The sequence below is a fragment of the Diplotaxodon limnothrissa genome, linkage group LG15 (genome assembly GCF_057381915.1).
Source record: "Diplotaxodon limnothrissa isolate DT_005_m linkage group LG15, D_limnothrissa_male_GT1.1, whole genome shotgun sequence".
NCBI classification, from domain to species: Eukaryota; Metazoa; Chordata; class Actinopteri; order Cichliformes; family Cichlidae; genus Diplotaxodon; species Diplotaxodon limnothrissa.
Genome location: NC_140610.1, coordinates 19,215,259 through 19,242,728, shown reverse-complemented (window position 1 = coordinate 19,242,728; position 27,470 = coordinate 19,215,259). Strand labels below are relative to the sequence as shown.

At 41.0% G+C, this 27,470-nt stretch overlaps 1 protein-coding gene across 1 annotated transcript; it reads right to left on the bottom strand.

The window, feature by feature from the left end:
• Nucleotides 1–86: 86 nt before the first annotated feature.
• LOC146617402 (dihydropyrimidinase-related protein 5-like) lies at nt 87–26,032 on the bottom strand. The gene is made up of 14 exons (XM_085372345.1): nt 25,994–26,032; nt 13,486–13,600; nt 11,269–11,418; nt 5,445–5,603; nt 3,651–3,830; nt 3,500–3,568; nt 2,984–3,028; nt 2,825–2,900; nt 2,577–2,733; nt 2,296–2,437; nt 1,483–1,625; nt 1,176–1,383; nt 264–441; nt 87–172 (listed from the first exon to the last, which is right to left on the bottom strand). Exons 2-14 carry the CDS (start codon nt 13,594–13,596, stop codon nt 87–89), a joined length of 1,704 nt encoding a protein of 567 aa, XP_085228471.1. The 5' UTR covers nt 13,597–13,600; nt 25,994–26,032.
• Nucleotides 26,033–27,470: the final 1,438 nt, after the last annotated feature.

Here is a 27,470-nt window from a genome sequence, read left to right as displayed (position 1 = left end):
GATTGAAAATCAGTGCAGTTTTTCTGGTTGTTCAGAAATGTACAAAAAAACGGCGGCTCGGACGGATGAAGCTCCAACACCAGCGGTTACCAGATACCACTGGAGCGGCCGCCGGGAGGGGCCAGGATCCGAGCCGAGGACCTCTTCGGGATGTGGTCGTCGACCTGAGACCCTGAAAGGAAAAACACGTACGGACTATTAAATTTGATCGAGGACTTCGGTGTAACGTCACCATAATCAAGGACGATTTTATTAGAGCTCACCTGAGAGGCTGAAAGAGGACTCGTGAAGGTCTCGGATTCCGGAGTGCACTCGACCGCAGGCTTTGTTGGGCGTCTCTCCATCTATGGGGCCCAAACCGAGTTCCTTCTTCATGGTGTTCGCAACCTTGGCCACATCACCAGAGTACGGATCCCTGTCCACCCCTTTGTAAGCCTGAGTCTGAAACACGATGAGGTGAGAGGTAAGATTAGGATGTTTAGCCATTTTAAACCTAATAATAACAGCCAGTTGAGCTGCTGCTGTAAGATTGATACTGATTAATATTTGTTACATGTAAGTAACCAAGTTAAATTCCACTGAAGAAGCACAAAATTAAAACAAGGTGTGAAAAAAATGGAATTAAAATAAAAGCTAGACTAGAAAAAATAAAAAGATCTTGTGCACTCACAAAAATCATTAAAATGAAATAAAAACAAAAACTAAAAGGCACAAGTACTTTTATTTGTACTAAAACATGTGTTCTGAAACTATAAATGAACATACTCACTCTGTAAACTACCTGAAACTGAACTGAACTGTAAATATAAGTTCTTATAAAAACAGTTTCTGTACTTTTGTGACGAGTTTTTTAAATAAATTGAGATAAAAAGGTCTAAAAGCAAACAGAGTAGAGAGGCTGGGATGGGGGGCTTTCACAGACAGGGGCAGCAGCAGGAAAACACACTGCTGGCTTCCACAGGGAGCATTAAATCCTTTATATGGGCTGTCAGATCGGTGGAGTCAGTCACATCATGATGGGAGTGTTTGTGGCAGGTTTGCTGTCAGCTGACACAGCAGAGCTCAGCCTGGATCTTGCTGTCCTGCCCTGGAGTTTTAATTATCAGTGGAAACACTCACAACACAAAGAGGCAGGTTTGGAATCAGTGTTAATAACGTGATGACAGTGAACGCACCTTTTCCCTCTGCACCATCTTCTTGTAGAGGTAGTCGGGGAAAGTGCGCTGCGGGTAGAACTTTCCGGACCCCTCGGCGCACATGAACACGCCGTTCTCACACACCAAACGCCCCCGGCTGATGGTGACCAGAGGGACGCCGTGGCAACGCATCCCTTCGTACAGGTTGAAGTCTCCGCCCTGCACCTGAGTGCTCACAGAGATTGTCCTGCACACACACACACACAGAAAGTGATGGATGTGTGTCCCTATGCTTCGGGCTGAGTCCAGTAATAAAGGTGATTTCTGTTTATTTACAGCTGTGTACCTTGTTGCATCTGGATCCCAGACCACCACGTCAGCGTCAGCCCCGGGGATGATGCGGCCTTTGCGCGGGTACAGGTTGTAGATCTTTGCAGCGTTGGAGCTCGTCACCGCCACAAAACGATTCTCATCCATTTTCCCTGTAACCTTAAAAATACAGAAAGCCCATCCGATCATACAAAACATCTTTATTTCTGTCGCTACTGTGGTAGACCATGATGTCATTCAGCTGCTTCCCCAGAGAGAATCTCATCCCAGTATTGGACAAACTCCAACTCCAGGTCTTGGATGGTGCTCTGGAGATCAGCTGAGAGCTGCATGGCCACTCTAGCTAGAGCAGAAGATCTATTTCATGTGCTGGTAAAGTGGTCTTTCTCATAGAGGCTTCAGAGCAGAACATGGACATCCATCACCAGCTGCAGTTCAAGATGGCGTAGTATGAGGTTATTCACTGGAGAAATACTTAATTTTTATTGCAAATAGCTGGAAATAAAACTGAGCAATCTCTCAGACTGTTGAGTTTGTGGAGTAGAGGAAATATCTTGGCACAGTAACTGATACAAGCTTTGAGCCTCATGTGGATGCTAATGGTAGAAGATATCGCCAGTGCTTGTCATATTATGATAAGCTTCAAACTGTTTTATAAACAGAAACAAAACTTAATGAGTAAGTTTTATTTCTGTTTAACTGCAGAAAACTAAGACTTACCAACATGGTGTCAAAACAGAACTTCCACATCCACTGGTTGTGGATGATAAATTGTGTGGTTCATGGCTGATCTCAGGTTTTTATGTGTGCGTTTGACGTGTGTACGTACCACTCCTCTCTCCCAAATGACGCTCATCCTGTCCTGGACTCCAGGCACTCCATGAGGGATCTTGGTGAAGTCCTCTTTGCCCAAAGCTCTCTGCTTGGTGCTGAACGGACGGTGCTCTGATGCCACCACGCTCAGATTGTCACTGAAACAGGAAACAGGATATCCACGTTTAGTTTAGAGGAGCGTTTTTATCCACGGCACCTTTGCCGGTCACTGAGCTGCTGTTGCGATCAGTTTACTCGAAGCAGTACAGCATGCTGATGTGAGTGCAGCACACATACTTGCCCAGCAGGCCCATGAGGTAGCTGGGTGTGTTTGGGTCGAGGCGGAGCGGAGGGACGATGACATGGGCGGCGGCATGAGCCCAATCCTGGTGGTAATACTGCATCCCATTCAACACTGCGTGAGCAACTGTAGTCTCCCCGTGGACCACCTTACCTGAAATTATAAAAAGTGAAGAAAAGTCAGCTTTCATCCTCTCCATCGTCACGGTGACTGTTAGTTTGTCTTCATCGGGCAGTAAGCTCACCCTGCATCTTAGCAGCAGCGATCATATCACCAGCAGACATACTGGACACATTTACCAGGTAGATTGGGCAGCGAGCCTGTGGTCACACAAAAGATTTTAATCAGTCCTTTAATTACTTATCAATAACTGCACACAGACTGGATATTAAAATGTTTTTACCCTGTTGGCGATGGTGATGGCTCTGTGAGTGGCCTCAGACTCCAGCTGCAGACAAGAAGACAGAGTAAAATCACAAAATAACAACTTTAATAAGTAAACATTTTAATATTTATTGCAAATATCTTACAAAAAAAAGTTCAAGGCCACAATGATTACTTGTTTGTTTTACATCTATAGGAAAGATCCCTAAATATTTCTACTGAATATTCAAAATTAGGTTTTATCAGCATTTTAAGGGAACATCAAGGAAAAAAGTTTTATTTTCCACTGTTATGTTTTAGATCAGTGCTTTTTCACACATCAGACTAGAAAGAGTTTTTACTACAAGCCACATTCACATAGTCCCACATTAGTCTAATATCACGCCCGCTCACACTCTAATGGATGTGTTGGGCGTAAGTCCAAGTGTTCAGTGCCAATGTAGACTGCAGGAGCAGATTGATCCTCTGACCTTTAGATTAGGATACGACCGCTACCTCCTGAAACCCCCCACCCCTCTGTCCACTGCATATTTACCTCCTCTGGTCGACTGATCTCTATTCCCTCCGGCCCACTGATGCCCAAATCCAGAGCCTCTTTGGCACCCTAACAACACAAACACATTCATTTTAAAACGGGTTTGTGATTTCACTTCGACGTCAAAGGAAAAGAAAATTTGTCTTTGCACCTCGGCCACCAGCTCTCCGTTTTCAGCGTGGACTCGGGCAATGGCACCGATGTCCTTACAGGTCTGCAGAGTCTGGTAGAGCTCTGAATCCCGCAGCATCATCATGTCTTTGTAGGCCATGAACACCTGGAAGGAGTTCACTCCATGTTCCCTCACCAGGGTCTCCATCTCATTACGCACCTAAGGACGATTCAGAGGTCTCAGGGTCAGCAGTCATGTTTCTGGATTACAGTTCAGTGCTTGCAAAGCTTCAGCTTATATATGTAAAGGCAGTTAGTGCATCGGGCATTGGGACTGTGGGCATGGAGTGAAAGAGAAACTGTGTGTGTGTGTGTGTGTTTGTTTTGTGGGGCATGAAATGAGCTTGGAAACCTGCCACAATGAGATCACACTGCCTTTACACTGGTGACTATAACATCCCCGCTGAGAAGAATCCATTTCATTCATTCAAACAGCAGTAAAAGGAAACTAGACAGTTCAGTGTTTAAAATGCTGAACTGTGCTGCGGTGAATGGGCCATAAAGGTCACGTCATAGTCATGATGGAGTATTGATGAAAGGAGCAAAACTACTTCCTTCCATAATGATTAATCTACTTTTACAGCTCATGACAGTTTGAGTATTTTTTATCATTATTATTATTATTCTCTCCTGTTATTGTTTCTCTCTGCAGTGTTTCCTTGTCTGTGGACCCGGCCTCTGTGTCTTTGTTTCCTTTTCTCTGACACCTTGTTTAGTGTTAATCAGGATTTATACATTTGGGTTAATTTATGCTGTAGATCATCCACTGTATGGTAAAGCCCTCTGAAAAAGCTATGCTGTAACATCACTTCCACTAGAACTGCAACCACATCGTGCTGATGCAGCGTTTTAGTGACTAGCTCAATTTCTCCTACATATTTTCAGCTACCTCTGTCATCATTGTCCAAATCAATTCAAAGAGAGAAACCTTCTGCCAACTATTCTTTGGGTGATGATGGTGTTGGACACTAGGATAGACATAGACTACCATGCAGACTCGACATAGATTCAAAATATAAATAAGTATAAATAAAAGTATAAATTAAGACTTCATGTCCTTGTTTTACTTTGATAGTCAGTTTTCTCTCTTGTGTTGTGTTAGTTTGATTTTCTTTTCTTTTACCCTCCTTTATTATTATCTGCCCCGCCCTGCTTGTTTTCACTGGTGTTCAGCTTTGTTTTTGTGTAATTAGTCCCCTGTCTTATGTCTTTAAGTTTGTCTTTGTTGGAAGGTCTGCCCAGGCTCACTTTCTCTGCCCAAGCTCTGTTGGGTTATTGTTTCGTGGGTATTTTTAGCCAGATACTGGCTCGCCCTTGTTTTTCTGCCTTTGTGTCCTCTCTCTTTACCACACACACCCTGAAATGTGTTAAGAAACATTGTGTTGACATTTTTTAAACAAGAATGACTACCAGTCAAAGCTTTCTGCTGGACAGGTGTTGTATTAAACCTCATTCTGGCATGAAACGTTTAACAATATGCAATGAGATTGGGCACATGCACAAAGTCAGCAGATGATGTAGGACAGACATTAAAGCCAAAGGCTGAATGAGGCACCTTGACTCATATAATCTGCCTAATGTGCCCACTGAGCACGTGTGTTAACCCAGTTCTTGTGCGGGTTTAATCTAGGTCATTACACATTTCACCCACAAACGGCTGGCTGCGTTATTATTCATTCAACGATGATAAACGCCAGAAGAGCACAAAAATAAATAATGATATATGCTACCAACGTAATTCCAAGCACTTTGGTGGTACGTTTTTTAAATTTACCTTTGGTCCCCACCAGGTCAGCCCGACGTGCAGAGCATAGTCGCAGCACGCCTTGGCATCGGCCAGAGCCCTGCACTTCTCGTAGGCGTCCAGCAGGGAGCAGTGTTGTTCAGGCAGAACCAGAGCCATCACCATGGTGGTACCACCCATCAGAGCCGCCTGGGTGAGGTAAGAGGGTGACCAGGGGTGACAGAGAGAGGGGCAGAATAAGAGAAAAGAAAGACTGATTAGAAAGAGGACAATAACACCAATGTCCAGCACAGACTCTGTTTGTCTGGTGACAATAGTCCTTCCTTATCAACTGTTCATCATATGCTCTGCTCTTTATTGATTGCACTGACTCTCTTGTAGCCACTGCTTCATTTTCCTTTCAGTGTTGTTCTCAGTCTAAATGCCCTTATTTAGTGCTGTAATCACTGGTTTGTCCTCTCTATAGAAATATCTCAGCCTGACACAGAAAGAGAGATAAGGCTTTTTTCCTTCCAAGAGTGTGACAACATTGGTTTCATTAAGTTTTGACAAAAGGCTTCACATTAGTGTAGCTATACGTGTGAACGTCTTAATACTTCACAACCTCAAAAACTACAAACGTAAGCTTTCTGAATATGGCTCCTGCTGCTAAATGTGGCTCCCTCACTTCTACTCCACAGGAAACAGAGAACTGGAGAAGATGAGAGATGAAATTACTAATGAAGGAGAGGAGTGGGCGAGAGGAAGCAAAGTTACAGAGGGGGAAAGAGAGGATGAGGAAACAACGATAGACTAGAAGAAGTGAAGGAAGCTGTGTGCAGTGACTCGTCTTCCTCGCTACAATGGTGAATGCACTTTTGTGTAACCATGACAACAGATACTGCTCAGCCATGCCTGTCGCACGTCCCCACCCTCTTCCTCCTCCTGTCCTCCTCTCTCCATCCAAAATTGCGCAAACATTCACCCATCCAATATCCTCTAACAGGAATATCACACCGAGGCATGATGGGAGAACGTCTGTAATCGCATATAAAAGAGGAAATGAAGAGGTGGGGTGTGAAACAGCTGTAATCTGCTCTTTAGTCATCATCGACAATCAAAGTGACGTTAAACCGCCATCATTTTTGCAGCCTAACCTCAATAAAATGTGACTACATGAGAACGTTTCTGTGACAGTGTGGAGCCGTTGCCTCGGGCTCCAGACGTGTCTCACAGACGGGGGGCGGGGTCACCTGCTTGTGAGCGTAAGCTCAGTCGGCCAGTAAGCTATCAGATTTCTCATTACCATAGAAACCAGTCCGAGTGATGTGCAATGTCAGCATCGAAGGTCTCAGCATATGTGTGCATGAAGAGTGTATGTCATTGATCACTGTCACTACATGTAACTGTGTGCATGTGTGCGTGTGAGAGAGAAAGCGGGGGGCACAGATGCACAGCTGGGGATTGTGGGATTTAGGCTGTCTGTCTGCTTGGCCTCAATTAAGATTTACTGCTGGCCCCCTTCTTTAAAAAATCCCAGAGGGCAGAGCGGAGAAAACAAGCGAGCAAACAGGAGGTAAAGGGAAAAAGAAATCCCTGATCACTGCATCTTTACCGATCCATGTTACGCACACGACAGTATGAGCTAACATTGCTATAATCAGTGTGAACTGATTCAGGGGCAGTTTGAGACTTTTCTGTCAAACTGGAATAAAGGAGCTGTCTGAGAGCTGAGATGTTTTTCACGCTGTTTTCAAGCAACATTTGCAACTACAAACACTCGAAACAACATCCAATTTTAGCTTGTTCTAATTTACAAACCTGCTGTGGAGACTCAAGAAGCACAGCATCACTCGCTCACTGCAGACAGCACAGAGCATATCTGCTGGCAACAGCAACAATACCAGCCAGGTGCATGTTTAAGCCCAGGATAGTTGTGCATCCTTTTGCAAGCTTTCAGATATTTCACAACAAAATGAGTCGTCCCTCCAGTGACATCATTACACAGGCTTTGTGAATGTGTCCACATAACTTAAGTAGAAGATTTGTAGATTATAAATTCCTAAAGATACCAGAATATCAGGTCAAATCAACACACAGTGCGCACTGATTATTTAACATCTGATTAAGAGCAGTGATATAAGCATGTGGATCGTTTTTCAACTCTTTAATTTAAACATACCAAAACATAAACAGTGATGGAGAAAGACAGTGTGTTCAGCCAACCAACATCGTTTAATCTTAGTGGATTTGACCTAAAAGCTCTTTTTGTCAACCCAACATACTGACACATAAACCACAAGCGGTGCGTAATATGAATCTCCTGCTCCATTAAAGACCCCTAATCCCTACTGTGAAGATAATCCCCTGCATAGAAAGTAAAAGAGATGGCGAGAGGGCGGCAGGCATGAAGGAAGGAGTAAAAGAAGTTGAAACCCAGTAGAAGAACATCTATAGACTAATAAAGATCAATAACAATACTTTTGGGATTTTAAACTGCAAAGCTGGATTATTTTAACAGATCACCAAGAGAAAGTTACATCTAATAATAACAGTTCAAATGTTTTTATTAACAGTTGATTCATTCTGAAACCACACCGAACACAATCATTTAAAAATAGCATTAGTTGTGAAGATTTTAATGTACAAAAGAAAGAGTTAACTTTTCCTCCAAGAAGAACCAACGAGCACACAGAAATCCTGTCACATGAGTGCCTGAAGCTTCCTTTACATATGAAAGCGACTGTGAGGGGGTGAGAGTGTGTCAGACTCTGGGAGAGGCTATCAGTGTGAGACAGATTACTGCTCCAGCCCTCTGATCAGCCTCTATCAGCTCCACTCGTACTTCTTATTACAGCCGAGCACCTCACCTTCTTCCACTACCCTCCTCCTTCTCTTCATTGCTACAGTTCAGCCTGCTGAGACGTTTAAATTATCTCAGCCAGGCCTGCTGTGACAGATACAGCTCAGGCAACATTTCAGGCTTTATGTAAAAAAAAAAGCAGATCTGCTTAGCTGGATGTGATTGATCAGTGTTACACTGTAAAGACTGACTGTGGATAACAGTGAGAGCAGATCACACACTTTATTCTGTTAGTATTTAATAACAGAGACACAGCTGTGCTTTTCGATTGTAGTTTATATCGTCTGGAAGTCTTTTTTAACTGTTCAAATCCGTCACCTGTCAGGCAGTGTGATGCCCCTGAGGCCGAAACCTTTTTATTTTAACTTTAAAGAGTTCACGGTTTTTAATATTGCATCTACATATGTGGGGCAGTGGTCAGCATCGCCCCCTGCTGGTCATCATTGGCTTCCCTTTACAGACCTTACAGATCTTTTATATACAGTCCATGGCAGACACAGAAAGAAGGTTCTGATGATGGACTGGCTACATGTCTGGTGACCTTCACCTGGATAAGCAGCTAAGAATGGCTGAAAAGACTTCAGCATGATGTCAAAGAAGCTAAAACATCAGTTCCAGATCATTTCTATCCGGGCAGCACGTTCTTCCTCTTGACCTTCCACCATTACAGCGTGTTATATAAATCGGGGTGAAGCAGAGGAACAGGAGGAGGCACCAGAGGAGGAAGGAAGTAAAGCAGAAGAGGGAGCAGACAGTTACAAAACAGAGGGAGAGAGGGATGCAGAGGGGGGAAATAGTTTAGGGGTTCATCACAATTACACGAGCAGTTGCTGCGGTAACACAGTCACCATAGGAACCACACAATACTACCACGGTCATGTGTGCACAGAAATTTCCATGCTAAGAGTGCGGGTTAGTTGTCATGGCAGCGAGGGCAGCGGTGGGGGCTGGGGGAGAACTGGCACCAGTTTGTCACCAGTCTTCAGCCTCATTTCTCTCCTCTTACAGCACAGCAAAGTCACTGCCGCTATTTTATGATGTGCACCATAATTTCCAAACATGCCGGCAAGGCTGCGAGGAGAAAAGATACTAAAAGTGCTGCTGACGATCTCCCCCAGACAATCACTTGCTCGTCAGCAGCTACACTGAGCAGAAAGACCAGCTGGGCGGGCAGCGTGGAGGGAATAGCATTAATATAAAACATTTTTAGGCCTCGTCCCCAAATACTGACACGGTGCCCCGCATTTTGATTGATTCTAATCGACACTGTGGGACAGACACTTTTCTGAAGTTTGTCTTTTATCTAATGGCAGTAAAAAAGGAAAAGAAAAGCTGTCATTGTGGGTCACCTGCAGGTTAACGTCACCACTTTTCCTGTACCTTTGCTACGCCTAACAGGGGAAATTTCAAAGCAACATGAAGAAAACTAGTTAAAATACCTGCTCCTTTAGCTCATTTAGCTTATTGTGTCCTTATTGTTCCTAAAGTCATAGAAGTGGTAATAATACATTAACAGCAATAATAGCAAATAACTAAACTGATATTTTTGGATGTATTTATTTGTTAGATTATATTTTAAGTTAGTGAAGGTGTCGATTCTCATGTTACATAAAAAAATAAATTGAGGAATAAACAGAAGTACCTGAAGTAGGGTGACTTGAACCTAAACTAAATATCACTAGAAGTTCATCTCTTCACATGTGAGACTCACAGTTGTGCAGCAATAATGTTAATAACTGATGCATAAAGCACGAGTGAGAAACAAAAAGACAAAGATAGAGCGTGACCTTTCCCGTCACTAGACCACAGTTTTTAGTTTTGTCAAAAATGATTGCACTAACACAAAGAAAAGCGGTTGGCCCCAGAGGCGTGAAAAACCTCCAAACTGCTGACCCTTTGCAACTTCCTCGGTGCTACGTTAGCTCTGCTGCTATCAGCTGGGTCACTGCTGCTGGCGTATGAACACGTGAGCACAGAACAACACAGATTTATTCAAATAGATCAGCCCACTGTCAGTGACACCTGGCGCAGTCCTAAATAATCCCAGTGAGCCGTAAGTTCAGATTTCAGATTTAAATTCTCTGTTTCAGACAGTTTTTTCTACTCTTCGCTCTGTATGATGTAAATGTATCCTTAATATGGTCTCAGCCACAGTTCTGGCCTACTGTTCCAAGCTTTTGTTTAAGGGAGAGCCAATCAGAAGCAGGGCAAAGGGGATTGTTTCAGGCAGAAGGGTTCAACAAAGGCCCAGTGAAAGACACATTTGTATTTATCCATTTGTACATACGATCATTTTGAACTGTGAATCATGCAAATGTACACTAGCAGAGCCAAATAACAAAAAATAAACTTACTCATCATCTTCTGGGGACTCCACGTTACATTTATCATGTAATATATTATTAGATGTGTCTGATGAAGCAATCACCTACAACAACACACACATATACTTTGACTTTTTGTCACATGACTATCTTTTGCTGATACTGTACTGTTGGCGTCCACAGCTGACGCCCTTGACTAAAACTGTCAGGCATGCCAGGCAGCATCTAAACAGACAAGCTGAGAACATCCTCCAACACATGCATACCACTGCAGGCAACAATAACACCTCTTAACCTCTTAATTATGAAATCATCCTCGCTGCTCGGGCTCTCAGTGGAAAACATGCAGGACATTCACAGGAAATTAACAAATACACCCAGAACAGATGAAAACTAAACAGCTGTGTGAATGTGTGTCTAAAAAAGATAAGTCTCTGCTTTCAACCAGAAACTGCTGACAGGTGTTTGCTTCCTGAAAGACCAATGTGAGAAAACATGTGGTCATTAGTCCTGATGAAGCTAAAAGCAGGGCTCAGTATTTCACTGCAGACACGTCAGAGTCACAGAGAAAGCATGACAGCTGTCTGCAGACTTGAAATGTGTTTAATCACAGGCATGCTGACGAGCCTGCTCACAGCAAAGCCCTGTGTGTGAGTGTGTTTGAGCAGTGTGTTTACAGCGTGTGTACCTTGGTCCCACTGTAGAAGTCGTCCTGGATGGTGGCGTTCATGAAGGTCTCCTGCAGATGCACACTGGTGTCAATTCCGCCCGGTAACACCAGCTTTCCAGAGGCATCTATCACCTTAGCTCCACCTGGTATCATCAGCTCCTTTCCAACCTGCCACAGAAAACACAAACACACGAATTACAGTACTTTATTTTCACATTATTATCACTTTATTTTATTAAAGTCCCAGCTACACAATAATAGTTTCTAGCTGAAACTGGTCACCAAGAGGTAAATCACTGTGCAAATTTCTTTTTATTTTGCTTCCAAAAAGGCCAGACTTTTTTAAGTAGGTTTTCTGAAGCACTGGTTCTTTTATAGTGCTTTTGAGCTACTATTACTCTATGTCTAAAAGCCTTTGATCATACACTCCGATGAACACATCAGAAGCAACTCGGGGTTTAGTTTCTTGCTTGCTTTAGCATGCAGACCGGAGCAGCCAATGATCAAAACACCAACCTTCCGATTAGCCAATGACCTGCTCGACCTCCTGAGCCACAGCCAACCTTTCTAAGTGTTTCTTTGGACATTATCTGCATTTTCACTGACTTTCAGGATCGTCTTGTGCCTAACCATTTTCAGAAGAATATTTTTGTTTTGTTTTTCTTGCTAAGGAGCGTAAGGACCCATTTATGCTTGCCATATTAGTCACTTCGCACACAAAGAGTCACTCAGACGGGACGACATCAGCGCTGGACAGGACGAGAAGAAGTGAAAACCAGGAAGCAAAGAAATCACACAGCTTGTGCCAGGGAATGCGACTTCACTTTTGCTGTACAGTACAGTTCGTGTGAGAACGGCGACCATAAAAGGGCCATAAATGACGAGTGTTTGCAGAGAAAGTCTTCCATGCAGACTGCAGCTGTGGCAATCTACTAGTGAGGAAAGCAATCACAAGGAGGTTTTCTTTACATCACTCTTTATCTCTTTACAATTAGTTTCACCTAGCAACCTCAAGTAGCTATTTTCCATGCCCCCGGTAGGGGGATACATATTTTTTAATTGCAACCTGCGTTACCACCAAACTCTGGGCCTATATCAGGCCAAGATGTAAGGAAACAAACATTTACTTTTAATACAATCAATTAATTATCGTTTAATATATTCAATTTAAGGTTATTCAAGGTTCTTTATCTTAGGGATTTTGTTTGGTATATTAAACCAAACTAATTTCAGATTTTAATTTTTTAGGTAATCAGGTGCAGAATTAGATGTGCTGCTGAGGGTGTTTTCAATTACTGTGGTCCTGTTCTTTGGAACAAGCTGCCTGCTGAATTGAGGTCATTTATAACTGTGTGAAATGTGATATATAAATAAAATTGACATTGATTTTATAGCTCTAAGCATGAATGTGTCATCTATTGCTTGTTAGCCAATCTGACATTTTCATCCACACTGAAATACATACTTTCACAGTCCATAGAGAATGACTATTAATTACTTTGGTAACTGTTTTTGTGATAATGCTGACAATTAAACAGGCTGACATGAACATTAGTACACTTGGTAATCTTTTCTTCTTACCAGAGGAGCTGTGCATATTTGCAGTTTAACTCAACTTCTAGGTGGTTTTCTTCTGATTGGCACAAACTCACAAAAAGGTCTCACAGCCTGAGATGTTCCCCTTTTGTATGACAGCTTAGATCAGGCTGCATGCTTACACACGCTGACCTCACTATTGAGAACTTTGCCCATTTTTAATATTAGAACTGTTAGCGTAAAGTGTTACGCTTTGGGACTGAGAACGTGTTGGTTACAGTATGACTCGCTCAGCTTCGACACTTTAAATACTGCAAAAAAATAGCTGTTGTTGTCAGTGGTGATGGAAGTAAGCACTGACAGAGAGTGTGTAAATGCTCAACAGCTGCAGCAACACTGGAACGTTTCAGTACAGCTGATTCAAAGGCGTCCTCGCCACATAAACCGATGCTTATCTCCATGACAACACTGTGTGAGATAATTATAGTACCATGGTTTGGAGCCACAGAGTTGACCGAGTGGTTCTCTTCATGCTATTACTGTGAAATGAGTCATGCTAACAGCTGGAGATATACTGGACAGCGAAAGTGTGAAAGCGATGAAAAGTTTTTACTGTATGACACGTGGAAAAATGTGCTTGCAAGTAAAAATACATTTGCACACGTGCACATTTAACATGTGTACATAACAGTGATTTACCTGCTGTATGATGCCGTTCTCGATGTAGACATCTGCTTCCTGGGTGAAGTCATCATTGACCACCTTTCCCCCCTTGATGAGGATACGCATGGACCCCATGTTAGCAGCCATAGTCCTACAAGATAAAAGGGTATTCAAGTAAATTCAAGTACACGATATTTAGCATGTTAACAACGTTGCGCAATACCAGTCCTTACCATAAGGTGGTGCAGTGAGTAATGTTTGTTTTGTATTTAACTAAACTACTAAATACTCAAGGAAATATGAGTAGGACTAAAAATAAATATCAGAAGTGAAACAGAAGCTCAGATCTAAAATATCTTAACACACCCACCAGTCGAGTGCTACCTTTGGGTGGTAACAGTTTAAATTAAATTCTGCAGTGCGAAATTAATTGTTCTAAATAGAAAAAGTTGCTTGATTTGAACAAAACTAACTGAAATCTTGCAGCTCTCAGCTGGAACTACTGCTTTTATCCAGTGTTTAATTTGCTTTACACAGCAATACTTAAACCCTGGCATTGTACTGGTCTATTCAACTTCAGGAATCCAGTGTGGAGTCCTGCAACCAACCGCTACTCGTAAAACCAAAGTCAACAAGTGAAAGTTTGTGTTCTGTATTTTGTGCTGAGTTACACGTTACAGTTTCTGGGAAGCATTTCCTCCCGTCTTTAAAGTGTGTCAGCTCAGTCTATAAAATATTTAGGAGTGGATCTATAATTTATAAATCTATTACAGTATCTGCAGGAATAACAGATTATCAGCACTTTGCAAGGACAGATGGAAAGCAGATGTTTCTTCAAGGATCAGGAACTAACAACTAACAACCGGTAGAGAACAACAGGTCTGTTACTATTACAATTTATTATGATTTATAACAATTTATTCATAGTATGAGACCTTCATAGTACAGTAGTTAATAAAATAAAGGTACTAGTATTTCAGGAAAACTTAAACACATTTTTCACTATTTTCTGATGTTGCAATATAAAAGGAAATGAGTATATTAATCGGTAATTTTACAAGGGTTACAGTACGTTCCTGCGCTTCGTTCTTCAAATATTCCCTTTACAGCAAAGTGAATTTTAATGATCCAGCCTTGTGGTTAGCAGACATGTAACTCACCTAATTTCAGGCATTTGTGCTGTATGAGCAGTTTACAAAATGAATGCCCGGTGGTCCTTGTGTGCATAATGATTACTTGTGGCTATGATAATTTCTAGGTTGTGTTACATTACGCAGACCCAGTACACCCAGTTTGTGTTTTTCATCGAATCCTATTCATGGTAGGATCCTGGTGTTTCCTTTCCAAGTCTTTTCCAGTTACAGCAGTAAAGTTGATCCTCTGTGAGGTTTTAAAGTGTCTTTTTATTTACTTATCCTTTGATTGATTTATTTTATATTAGTTAAGTGAGGGAAATGGAAAGCAGTGTGGAGTTCTTTATCACCATAGAAAAATATATAATGCATGTTCTTTAAAATTAATGGCTTTGGCTTTAATGTAACTTTCCACTTGTAATCACCACATTGTAATTTTCTGCAATGAGCCATGGCTAACAAACCAAGGCTATGGCTGAACAGACCCAAAATTACCTCCTATACCTTTTCCAAACCACTTTTCCTTGATCTCAATGGAAAACGTCACAGGGAGGATGGGAAAGATATTAAGGAGGAAAAGACAAACACAGCGCTCAGAGGATCGAACTTCCACTTGGCTCAAATTACTGAGCCAAGTGGAAGCGCAGTTGTGGTGAAACTATGATGTGCTGAAGATGGACTACAAACAAATCTTAATGCTCATATGACCATGTGTACCCCTGGGTTTAAAAACTGTTGAAGCTTCAAAACATATCAGCAGGTTATACTGAATATTACATGTGCTGCACCTGCGGTCCCCAAACCTTTTTGCGCCACGGACCGGTTTATGCCCAACAATATTTTCACGGACCGGCCTTTAAGGTGTTGCGGATAAATACAACAAAATAAAACCAGTACTGGTACCAAAAAACAGAAGATATATTCATAACACACGGGAAAAGGGAAACCGGGTTATGATAAAAACTATTTAAAAAAAAAAAAAGATAAAAACCAATAAAAACCCTGAAAACCATAAATTTCACACCTGAGCCTCAACCCTCGCGGCCTGGTAACAAACGACTCACAAACCGGTACCGGTCCGAGGCCCGGCGGTTGGGGACCGCTGTTCTACACCACCTGCCAGTCATTTTGATTGCTTGTCTTTTACTGCCGCAGAAGCCCTAAAGCAACACTTGATGCCCAATATTGATGAAGATTTCTCAGATGAACTCTTTTTTTATATGGAAAATGAAGATATATAATAATATATTACACCACTCAATAATTCTAATCATTAAAATTGCCTCTCCTCCAAACTACACCAAATTTGACCTTTTCTGAATTAAATTAAACATATTTAAAGCATAGGGGAGATTGTTTCTTTGAGCCTAAAAAATTGAAACAGCTGGCTTTATCACCACCAACATTTTTAAAACCATGTTTTATTCTTTGGCTTTTAAACTTGACTTGGTTTTATATCCGCTTTCTACAAATCACAACTTATTTGTTTATTTTGTTTTAAATATATTTTTCCCCTTTGCAACACTCACTACATATTTAAAATTACACTGCACATCAAAACAGTGTGGTTAACTATTAGCTTTTGCAATCTGTGGTCCACTATGTTCTTCTTTTAGATGATCATTGAAATAAAAAGTAGATTGAGTAAACCTAATAGGATCAACAAACTGAGAGGTTCTCCAATAAGCATGTCTTTGTGTATATGTGTGTATTCTGCATGGGTGGCTGTATGCAATGTGTTTGATGGCCAGACACAATAGAGCCCCAGTCACACAGAATCAACTCAAAGAGATGGAGGAGAATAGAGAGAGGAAGGAGAGAGGGGAAGGAAGAGAACAGTGAACAGAATAATGAGGAGAGAAATTTGTACCCCCACTGGATGAGGAGAAATTTGGACCAATGGGAAAGAGAAATGCTTTGGTTTTGCCAGCTTGCTAATAATGAAGCCTGGGGGTAACAAGAAGCTTTAAACATAGATTTAAGGAAAGTTTCTGAAATATATTGTTGTTTCTATGAAAAATATTCATTCATACTGTCTGGCTTTACTGTAGGAGCGCTGAGCAGAAATCATCTGGGATCAGATCATAGTCCAGTTGAGTACAGAGAAGATGGAGTCCAAAACAAAAAAAAGAAACTAGAGATTTACAACAATGGCCAAAGAAAGAGAAGAAGAGTAGAAGTAGCTTATTGTGCTGAGATGAAAGATAAAGTGGTAAACACGATGGTGGAGCGCTGTGCGGTATGGAAAGCAGTGCCCTAAAGCCCTGGCAGCCTGATTAAAAGAGTGGTTTCCCAGGAGACAGGAACTGGAGATCCTTCAGCGGAAAAAAGGCGTCTATACACACACACACACACACACACACACACACACACACACACACACACACACACACACACACACACACACACACACACACACACACACACACACAGTGAGGCATACTAAAGCATCAAGACTGATTTATCATTTGAATTCCACTTGGTATAAAGTCAACACTCACATACACACATACTTTGCAGTATTTCACACAGAAACTTTACGTCTGCCTCGTCTTTTATCATAGTTTTTTCGCTCAAGATTTTAGCTACTAAATGGTTCTTGGCCCCTTTTTTACTACAGAGCTGTCCTATTGTGTAATATGTATAGACTGGAGCTTGGCACTGGCTTGTTAAGTCTGGCATCATTAGCCATCCTTTAGTGAGGCAGCGCTGGTTCAAATAAAGTACTAATATGATCAATGTGGCTGTCAGAGTGTTACAAGGAAGCTGAACATTCAGGAATTAATGAAAAACTGAATTTAGAAATTCATTAGGCTAGATGACATCTACACCATTTATCCCTGACTGAAGTGTTTCTAAAAAACGAAAGTAAACCCCACTGCAGTAACTCTGGACATTAACAAAGACAGGAAACGACACATTTAGAAGGTTAATGAAGTTGGACTAGTCGAAATATGATTAGCTACCTGGTGCTAAAGGTGCGTTACGTCATCAAACAAATTCTTTGAATCTTCAATAATATTTCCAAGTATTATGTTACTTTTCACTGAGAAAAAATATTTGTAATTTTTAAAAAATGTTTCCCATACAGTAGTTCAAAGAGTTACTTCTAAAATACTAAAAATGCTCGTTTCATATGTGTCAGAACATATGAATTTAAAAAAGGAAATTATTGACAGTGTGGTGCCTCTAATTAAATACACGGGTTCAGATGATTCACAGATGCTTCAGTTCTTTTTTTTAAATTTACATTTTAGACAATGTGTCCCATCTGTTTTGGAAAGGACAAACCATCAAAACACCAGTCCCCAAACTTCAGAAAATGACTTGGTGAGGAAAAGAAATAGTTAAGCTGACAGAGAAAAAGACAGTGATGTCTATATGTCTTAACTTGGTGCTGCTGTTGTCACTATTTTCTAGTCAGCTCAGTCCAAACCCACACAGACTGCAGACTCGGACTGGGTGTGGGACTGGGAACGCTGACTTCTGCATTGGACACTGGAGGCTTTGTGTGGCTTTGTGTGTTTGTAGGAATATGAGGACAGAGGAAATTAAACTTCCAAAAATGAAAATAACGCCTTTAATTAACAGTAAGTTCACCAAAGGTTCAAGGAATGGAGTATATATAAAAAAAAATACTGGCTGGCTGCTTTATCTGACCTGTAACAGAGTTGATGGAGCCTACTTTAGCTGCAACCCTAACTGACAATAGCTTACTTTACTATATTAATACAGTTCTGCCATATTCCTGCCATATAGTTCAAACGGTGGTTGCAAAAAGTGTTACTTTGACTAAAAAGCTAAAAGCTCAGCTGAAATATAAACATTCAATTCTTAAAACTAAGAAAAAAATATTTATATATGTGTAATTTTGTTAATTGGTCCTGAGTGTCCATTTTACTTCATGGTTTTGTTATTTTTATGTTACATATGGGAATAACAACTTTTTTACTCTTTAAATATTTGGCCTGATTTATAATAATAATACTAATAGTAATAATAATAATACTGATAGATTTTGTGAAAGGTTTAGTTTCAGGTTTAGTCAGGATGCAACACCTGAGAAATTCTGGGCCGATGTTTAAAGTACACTGTGTAGAGAAAAAAGCCTTTTTTTTTCTGGTGGGGGTCAGTATATGGCATTTCTGTCCTGATGAGCATTAAAATTAAAGTTAATTTAGATAATACTTAAATAACTGTCCAAATTTCCAGAGACTTAGAGGACATAATTTGTAAAAAATAAATTGCCCAGCCCTGTCCTATCTGCTCCATGTGCTGCCACAAAGGATGTTTTTCTATGTATGAAACAGACTTTTATGGAGAACATGAAGCAGCTTGAAGAGATGTGATGCAACATGAGGTGATCGAGGAGATGAGACTTAAAGCACAGTCAGGAGCTGCGATGTGACATGATGCAATGTGAGGGGTAATGACGGGAAGCAGCCACTGGCCCATTTTAACACTATCTGCTCTCAAAAGCTGATTTCCATTTCACACAGAAACACGAGACTTGTGCTTTTACATCAGTACGGGAGATCTGAAATTCAGGCCTTGTGTGCACAGAAAGTCAAAATCGTCAGTAGGGCTGCTCGATTATGGCAAAAATGATAATCACGATTATTTTCACTGAAATTGAGATCACGATTATTTGACGATATTTATTTAACCCTTTAAGACCTACTATAGAACCAAGTCCGCCAGAGCTTATATTATTTTTTTACATGTTGTAGTGCCATTTATGGGAGCATTTCAAGTTGCTATACAACTGTTATAGCCCATATTTTAATAATATGTATGCATTAAGTCCATAGTAACTACATTAATTGCAAAAAAGTGCAATAAACTACAAAAAAAAATTGAAAATCGTTTTTGGTTTTTTTACATATATTTCTACTTGGAGAAATTTAAGAGGTTTATCCCTCAAAACTTTAAATACAAAAAAGTTGCAAAAAATAGTTTACAACAACAGGAAATTTATTTTGAGTGTGTTCATAGTTTTATTTTGGAGATACAGCAATTTTTATATACTGCAGGAAAAACAAAAAAACAATCCTATGATGCAAATTTTCAAAGAAAACAGCAGGTGCATCAAAATAAAATATTTCCAGCAGTGCAATTCGAGTTCTAAGCATCCCAGAAACTATTCAGAAAAGTCAAACATGACCAGTATAGGCCTTTAAGGCCTACAAGTAAAAAAAACCTACATTTCCGCGAAAATGACGTCACTTCCGGTTTCGGCCAGGAAATGGCGGACATGTGATAGTTCGCGCTGACACCTGTTTCACTGTGGGAAGTGTTACGAACAGCTGATCGGATCAGCGAAGCGTGTTTCTGGAATATTATGTTTTTGTTCCTGCAAGAGCTTTTTATGCAATTTTTGCAAAGCTTTATGTGGAAGGAAACCGTGACCGAGGACAAGCTGATGGCATGAGATGTAAGTACAACTCCTCTGGTTTCATATGCAAAACAAATTATTGCGCTAGCTTACACGGTCCAGGTTCTACAGGGATTTAAAAATAGTTACACAAAACGGAGCGTGCTGCTCTGACCGGCTTTAAAGGGTTAACAATGACTTTAAAAAATAATATAAAATAGTGTGCAACACCACTGAAGTTTTTTTTACCTCTCTTTTCAACCAACGGCAGTCACTCTCCTCTCCAAATAACTTCTACTTAGCTTTCCGAGCTTCCCTCGGGTCCTCTTAATCAGCGGTCTCCAACCTTTTTTGCACCACGGACCGGTTTATGCCCGACAATATTTTCACGGACCGGTTTATGCCCGACAATATTTTCACGGACCGGCCTTTAAGGTGTCGCGGATAAACGAGGGAGGGGCTAATAATCGGCTCAGTCATTTTTAATGATCGTTGAAAGCCCAGATCGTAATCGTGATTAAAATTCGATTAATTGAGCAGCCCTAATCGTCAGGAGAAACTGAGGTCGTCTCTAATGCTCCTCGCTAACTGCATTCAAAGGAAAGAAAGCATCTATTTTAGCCCTCTGTAGAACCTGGGACCATTTCGTGGCCTTTCCGTTTTTTAATTCCACGCCATTTCCACTGTGTTTAATGGAGTATAGCCAAATTTTCAAACATGTATTTTTTTCCCATTTTATTTTAAAATTTCAGTCTGAGTTTTTTAAATGAGCTTAAATGGCTGAATAAAAGGCATACATCCACTATCGAACCTCGTGGCCGATTTGTGCCCCATTGAAACCCATTATAAACGCTATTTTTCACGCCAGAAAAATTACGGTCAAAGGGATCGTCAGGTTTCCAGCTTAGGTTTCGTTTTGGACTACAGGCCTTAGAGTTGTAATTTTTTTATTTGTCCACCGAGTGGCGCCCTTGCTCCACATGTGACGCCTGCTGGAACATACACATGTTCTCCAGCGGCCTGCTCGAGACAGATACCCGGAAAAGGCAGACTAATTTCCCGCGTACAGCAGCAGCTTGGCCCGCTGCTCGTTCCGGACCATTTTCTGACCTTAGGTTCGTTTGAGGGTGCATTAATTTTTTTTAATCAACAGGAAATGACGTATTTGTTTTCACGTGGTAGCGGAAGTGTGTGCTGCAGACACGGGAACCGAACCATATGCTCCGGCGCTGCGCGAAACACACCCGCGGCAGAGGCACTCCTCCCCGGGGGAGCAGGAGCAGCAGCGCCGCCTGGGGACATTTTTGGCTTCTGCAAAAAAAATTAAAACCGGATCGAAATTAATGTTCGTGCCAATCTTTTGTCCATCTAAAGGCCTAATTATAATAACAATAAAATATTACTTCAAATGTTTTTTTTGGAAAATATTTTATGTTTTATGTTTTATGTTTTTGGGGCAAAAAAAGCAGTGCGCTCATGTGACGAAACCGGGATATAAAGGGTTAAAATCCGCGAAATGTAATTAAAACTTGACATGAATATTTCAAGGAGAAGTAGGTCTAAAAGATTGGCTAATTTAAAGTGGAATAAAATATTAATATATAAATTTTTTATAGCACTTTTTGGGCGTGGTCGATAGTGTGCATTTTATGAAATGCGCTCCTGGAAAAAAAATAAAAGGCGATCGAAATGACTGTTGGTGCCAATCTTTAGTCCATCTAAAGGCCTAATTATAATAACAAACAAATATTACTTCAAATGTTTTTTTTGGAAAATATTTAGTTTTTTTGTTTTTTGGGGCTAAAAAAACAGGGCGCTCATGTAATAAAACTGGGATTTAAAGGGTTAAAACAATGAAAATATAATTAAAACTTGACATGGATATTTTAAGCAGAAGTAGTTTTAAAAGATTGACTAATTTAAAGTAGAAAAAAATATTGATATATAACATTTTTAGAGCACTTTTGGGGCGGGACCATTTTTTGGTCCCGAGGTTCACGAAAGGATGGGATTTTGAGGTTCTACCAAAGGTTAGACATCTTCAATGTGTGTGTGTGTGTTCACTTTCTGCTGTGTCACAGCAGGTATAACAGACACACACACACCAGGCAGCATTTCTCACGCACCCTGGGACCAGCTGCTTCTGCACACACACACACACACACACACACACACACACACACACACACACACACACACACACACACACAGATAAACACTAACATCAGCTGCACACAGTCTAACACAGCGAGACACACCCTAGTTTCCTCCCCTCTCCATCCAAACTTTTTTTAATGGGGGACTTAATTAATAATAAATGAGGAGCAGCAGGCTGAGTGAGTTGGGACTGTGCGTGGCACACAGATTCACGACGCGATGGTAATACAAAGACACAACTACCTCAAAGCATGAATAAAACCTGAACTCTTATACTGGAGGCACCATTTAGAAAGCAAATTATTTATTGGATAAAAATGTACAAAAGCTAAACCAGTGTTTCTACTGCAGTTGTATGAGCAGGAGGGATGAAAATGAGGAGAGATGCTATGATGATTTACTTTCTTTTGTACGGAAATGTACTGTTTTTTAATGGAAAATATGTAAACAGGGAGTTTGTCTTGATTTTAAATTCCATAAAATGTCGTCTGGATTCTTTTAATTTTTTTCTTATCGACTGATAAAAATGGTGTGGTGAGAGCTTTAAAATAATTAATAACCAATAAAAAAATTTAAACTTAGCATTTTCCTAAATAAGTTCAAACTTGGCTTAAACGGCTGAAAGGATGAAAAAAGTTGTTTAAAAATGTTTATAAATTGTTACATTTCACATGGTAGCTGCTGACATGCTCACATGTCTGTTTGTGGGCGTGTGTGTGTGTGTGTGTGTGTGTGTGTGTGTGTGTGCGCTGTAAGTGAGAAGAAAGGACCAGACAGCTGATGACTCTTGCTTGATATTTGCCACAGGGAGGAGTATCTCTCTCTCTGTCTCCCTCTCTCTCTGTGTGTGTGTGTGTGTGTGTGTATGTCTGGATTACCTTGCATATGTGCATGTGTGAAAACTAGAGCTATTTAAAAAGCCAACCAACATGCAGCAAATTTACAGCCACTTGAAGATAGGAATAGATACTACACACACACACACACACACACACACACACACACACACACACACACACACACACACAGAAGAATTGTGTGTACTGCTGCAGGTTCATGCATGAATAAGCATTACTGAATCACACACAGATAAACAGACAATAAGGTAACTGGGGCATCACTCTGAGGATTAGGGGCATCTCTGTCTCTACACGCCCCCTAATCACACTATACATTTAGAAAAAACTCAACGCCAAGAGCTGTACATAAAATTTATTTTGCCAGTATTTTTTCTGTCTGACCTTTGACCTTCGGTCTGACCTACTCTTCAAGTTTTTCCTCTTCTCATTTGAAGGTGAAATTGTTTACATTTTCCGTGGTCTTCCTCTCCACCTTCCTGGCAACTCACTTTTCAGCATCTGTTGCCAAGTATATCCACTACCCTGCCTCTGCACATGCCCAAACCATCTCAGCCTCACTCTCTGACTTTGTCTCCACAACACTTAACCTGAGCTGTCGCTCTGATGTCTTCATCTCTAATCCTTTCCATCGTGTTCCCGCCCAATAAAAAGCTTATCATCTTCCATTGTCCCACCTCAAACCATACATCATCTGCAGTTGATCTTGGATTATCAAGACCTTCTGCATAATATGGAGTACACCTGTGTGCACCTTCCTCCACTCCTATGCACCAACCTATGCTCTTTATGTCCTCTTATTAAAATGTTTGTTCATAAAATATAAGTTCTTATACCGGGAGTCAATCCAGGCCACCTGGGTGAAAACCAGGAATCCTATCCACTAGAACATATGGGACTGCTTGTGTTGGCCACTTACTTGGACATTCAGCTGTTGCTAGAGCCACCAGTTTGGTCACTGCATTGGTTGTCACAGTGACATCAACACTGCCCAGTCGCGGGTACTTTTTGCACAATTCTGACCAACATCCTGAATATTGCTGTCACTACTTAGACAAAGCAGAGAGCAGAAGGTGTTTAGTTATGCAGTTTTTCAAGCTTCTTCCTCTGTATAACCTGAGAATCTCTGAGTGACCTCTGCACAGGTACTAGCTGCAGTATTCTCCTGAATCGTGCAGCGACTCAGACAATACCTCACATCAGAGCTGGTATAGCAGGAGAAGAAGTCAAAACTGGAGGTAAAAGAAATGGCTTAGTCTTTTGAAAACTGTTGCAACAGTATAAACTGTGAATCTCTGAGCTTTGGTATTGTCATTAAAGTGGCAGTAAACACATTTTCAAACTAGCAACAGCAGGTTATGAAAGTGCATAATTAGCAGTGGCAACACCATCATTCATCAGGTGGGAGGTGCAACAGGGCCATTATTAGATAAAGCTGCTCCTTACTTCCTCTTCCTGAAATGTCTGTCCTTATATGCAAGTTGCTATACGTGGAGTCAAACCCTGGGTGAAAACCGGGAAACCTGACCACTAGAAAATGAAGTGATCAGGTTCAGTTGCTGCGAAAGGACATCATCACCTCCTTATCACCAGTTACACCAAAGGAGAGGGTGGGGTGCTTGCTGCACTCTACTGATCAGCATCCTGAACAATAGGTGTCGCCACTCAGACAAAGCAGAGAGAAGAAGCTGTTTAGTTTTGCAGCTTTGCAAGCATCTAAAGCATCGTCCTCTCTAACGTGGGAAACTTTGAGCTCCTGCACATTGAAATGGTGGTAAAAACTGACAGAATTGCACATTTGTGCCTCAATCAAGGATACAAAAATTAGAAAATGCATGACCAGCCGAAACCCAAAGACTACACCAACAGCTCTGACTGTAAGGGCCTATAAGAACCAAGCAGCAACCTCCAAGGAAATCCCTTACATGTTAGGAATACCCAAAATTAGAGCATTAAAAGGGATGTTTACCATCTGGTACATAAATCACTGTTGGCATCTTCATATCAGCCCTGTAGGCGTGACGTTTGTATAAGTCTGCCTGCATACACAATAAGAGAAAAGTAAACCACTACATGAAAACAGGGCTGTTATATACACCGGGAGAACATGCAAACTCAGAAACCTAGCTGAGGCAAGGCTACACCACCACCCTAATTAACACGTTACACACTAGAAGACAACCATTGCATTCCTAATGGAAACAGACCATGTGTAGGGCAGCAGTTACATCATCTAATCAGGACGCCCTCTGATTTATTCAGATCAATGTGGTGTACCTGAAGGATTTGCAGCACCCAGGAATACCCTCCAACCAAATAATGTGCACAACCTGGATTTTAAATCACCTGTTCGCGTTTTGTACCCAGCCACACACACACACCAAGGACTCCAAGCACACGCACATGCACGCTCACACATCGTGCATACAAGCGAGTGTCCACGGCTACAGACAGACCCCTTCATTATCATCATCATCATCATCATCATCATCATTACCGTGACTCAATAAATTTGGGAAAAGGGAGAATAACCTAAAAGGGACTTACATAACAAACACACAGCCTTGCAGCACTGATGGCACGCCACACACACACACACACACACACACACACACAGACTCACATCTCACCCATATTTCATCGCCCCAAACCACACGATGCCATTTTCACGACATCACCGCCAATTTTCCATTTTTTCACCGCATTTAAGCGAAACTAATGTTTTTTCATTCATTTACTGGAAGGAAAAACGTTGAGTTAATTCATTCACATTTTAATTTAGACGCAGAAACACGTCACTGATTTGCAAAAATGTAACAAAATATAGAAAATCTGCCAAATTTGCCTAATTTTCGTTTACAGAGACTGATTCATGTTCGTTATAACCATGCCGTTACCAATGTAAATGGCATAAAGAGGGATTTTAACGCCTCTAATTATGATATAGGTGATAAAATCTACCGATTGGTCAACAGCTCTACAGCCTGACGTCCTCTCATTTGTGGGATTTTCTGTCTTCTTACCCGGTTCGCAGATTCCGTGATCCTACTCAGCAGGAGCCTGTCTCCGATGCCCAGCACTGGCCGAGTGCGAGAGGACAGCTGGCACAACGCGAGCAGCAGACGCTTCTTCGGCGACCGTCCGGCAGCAGCCAATCAGGGGCCGTTCGAATGAGAGAAACCGGAAAACCGACCAATGGGAGGGGAGTTTAGTCTGTGGAAGGCGTTTCCTCTTCCTCTTGGGAAAGGGGCGTGCCTTCTGCTGCTGTAGTCGTGATACCTTCACTTGCGGTCAGAAATGTAACGATTAGCATCCGATTTTATTTTATCTTTTTTTTTTGTGGGGGGGGATTTGAGCGAAGCATTGACTATTATTACTATCTTAGGCCACTTTAGTTGCAACATGAGTTTAAATTTGCTTTCGTTGATTATATTTCTGAAATGTTGACTATATATTAACAAAATAATAGCAGAAATACATTTTACCTTTGATTTATTTATCTTCTGCTGCTTAATCTTTAGACATGATCTCTGAAAAGATAAACGCTGGCCCACACGGGCTTTTTGTGTGATTGTTGCTTTTGACCCAGTGCACTCGAACGGGGCAGTTACAGCGTTGAGAGGTTACTTTGAGCACTTGAATGCAACAATATGGAGCTGAAGTGCCACAGTGTGGAGACAGGGATGCCCTCTTTGGCAGCTTGGCTGGCTGCAGCCGCTGTGGTGGGAATTCAGAAGAATTAATTAACAGCAGTCGAACCACAAGCCTGTGACCTGCACATATATACTGAATACACCTGCAATATCAACCTGCAGGTCAGGCATTCACAAGTCTTTCCAAAGCACAAAATTATGTCCAAATTGGCTCATGTGATAATTAATAGTGAACTTTAATACCTCATAGTATTCATGTAAGTGATATCTGTACTTTAATGATTATTGGGGCTCTAGTTTGGGAGAAACAACCCCCCCCCCCCAAAAAAAAAAACAAAAAAACAAAACAAAAAAAAAACCCCCAAAAAAAACCCAACACAGAACAAAAATACTTGTGGTTCACGAGACCTTTCCAGTCAATAATGTGTGTTCTTTATATTTCATTAAGCTCTTTGCTGTTATTTATTTATGGGAATTTTTTGGTTGTTGTCATTATAACAAAACTGTAAATAATAGCCAGCGTTAGTTGTGCAGATAGATGTGAAGAAAAATAGTAAATGGATCCAGATCAACAGATTTCCCACTAATCTGTTCATAACATTTGAAGTAATCGTTCACTTTATTGAAACTAGAGAGCCATTTCTATTTTTACATAGATTTTTATATGCTTTACATATAGTATTCTATCAGATTTTATTTTACCTCACTTTTTAGATTCAACTGAGTTACTTTCCCTTTTATCTTTTGTTGGTCTAATTTGTTTTGAGCTTTTCTCTTTAAGCTACTTTGTTGTAGGTTATGTTTATCATTCTGGAGGAGTACTTGCAGATTCTTCACTTTCAGACCC

Bases quoted from the DNA above. Each gene is read 5' to 3' on its own strand.
- LOC146617402 (XM_085372345.1), bottom strand. From the start codon at position 13,596: ATGGCTGCTAACATGGGGTCCATGCGTATCCTCATCAAGGGGGGAAAG. The intron at 3,569-3,650 runs GTGCAAAGACAA...TTGTGTTGTTAG, and splicing joins ACGGAGAGCTGGTGGCCGAG to GGTGCCAAAGAGGCTCTGGA. The intron at 2,438-2,576 runs GTATGTGTGCTG...TTCCTGTTTCAG, and splicing joins CTCATGGGCCTGCTGGGCAA to TGACAATCTGAGCGTGGTGG.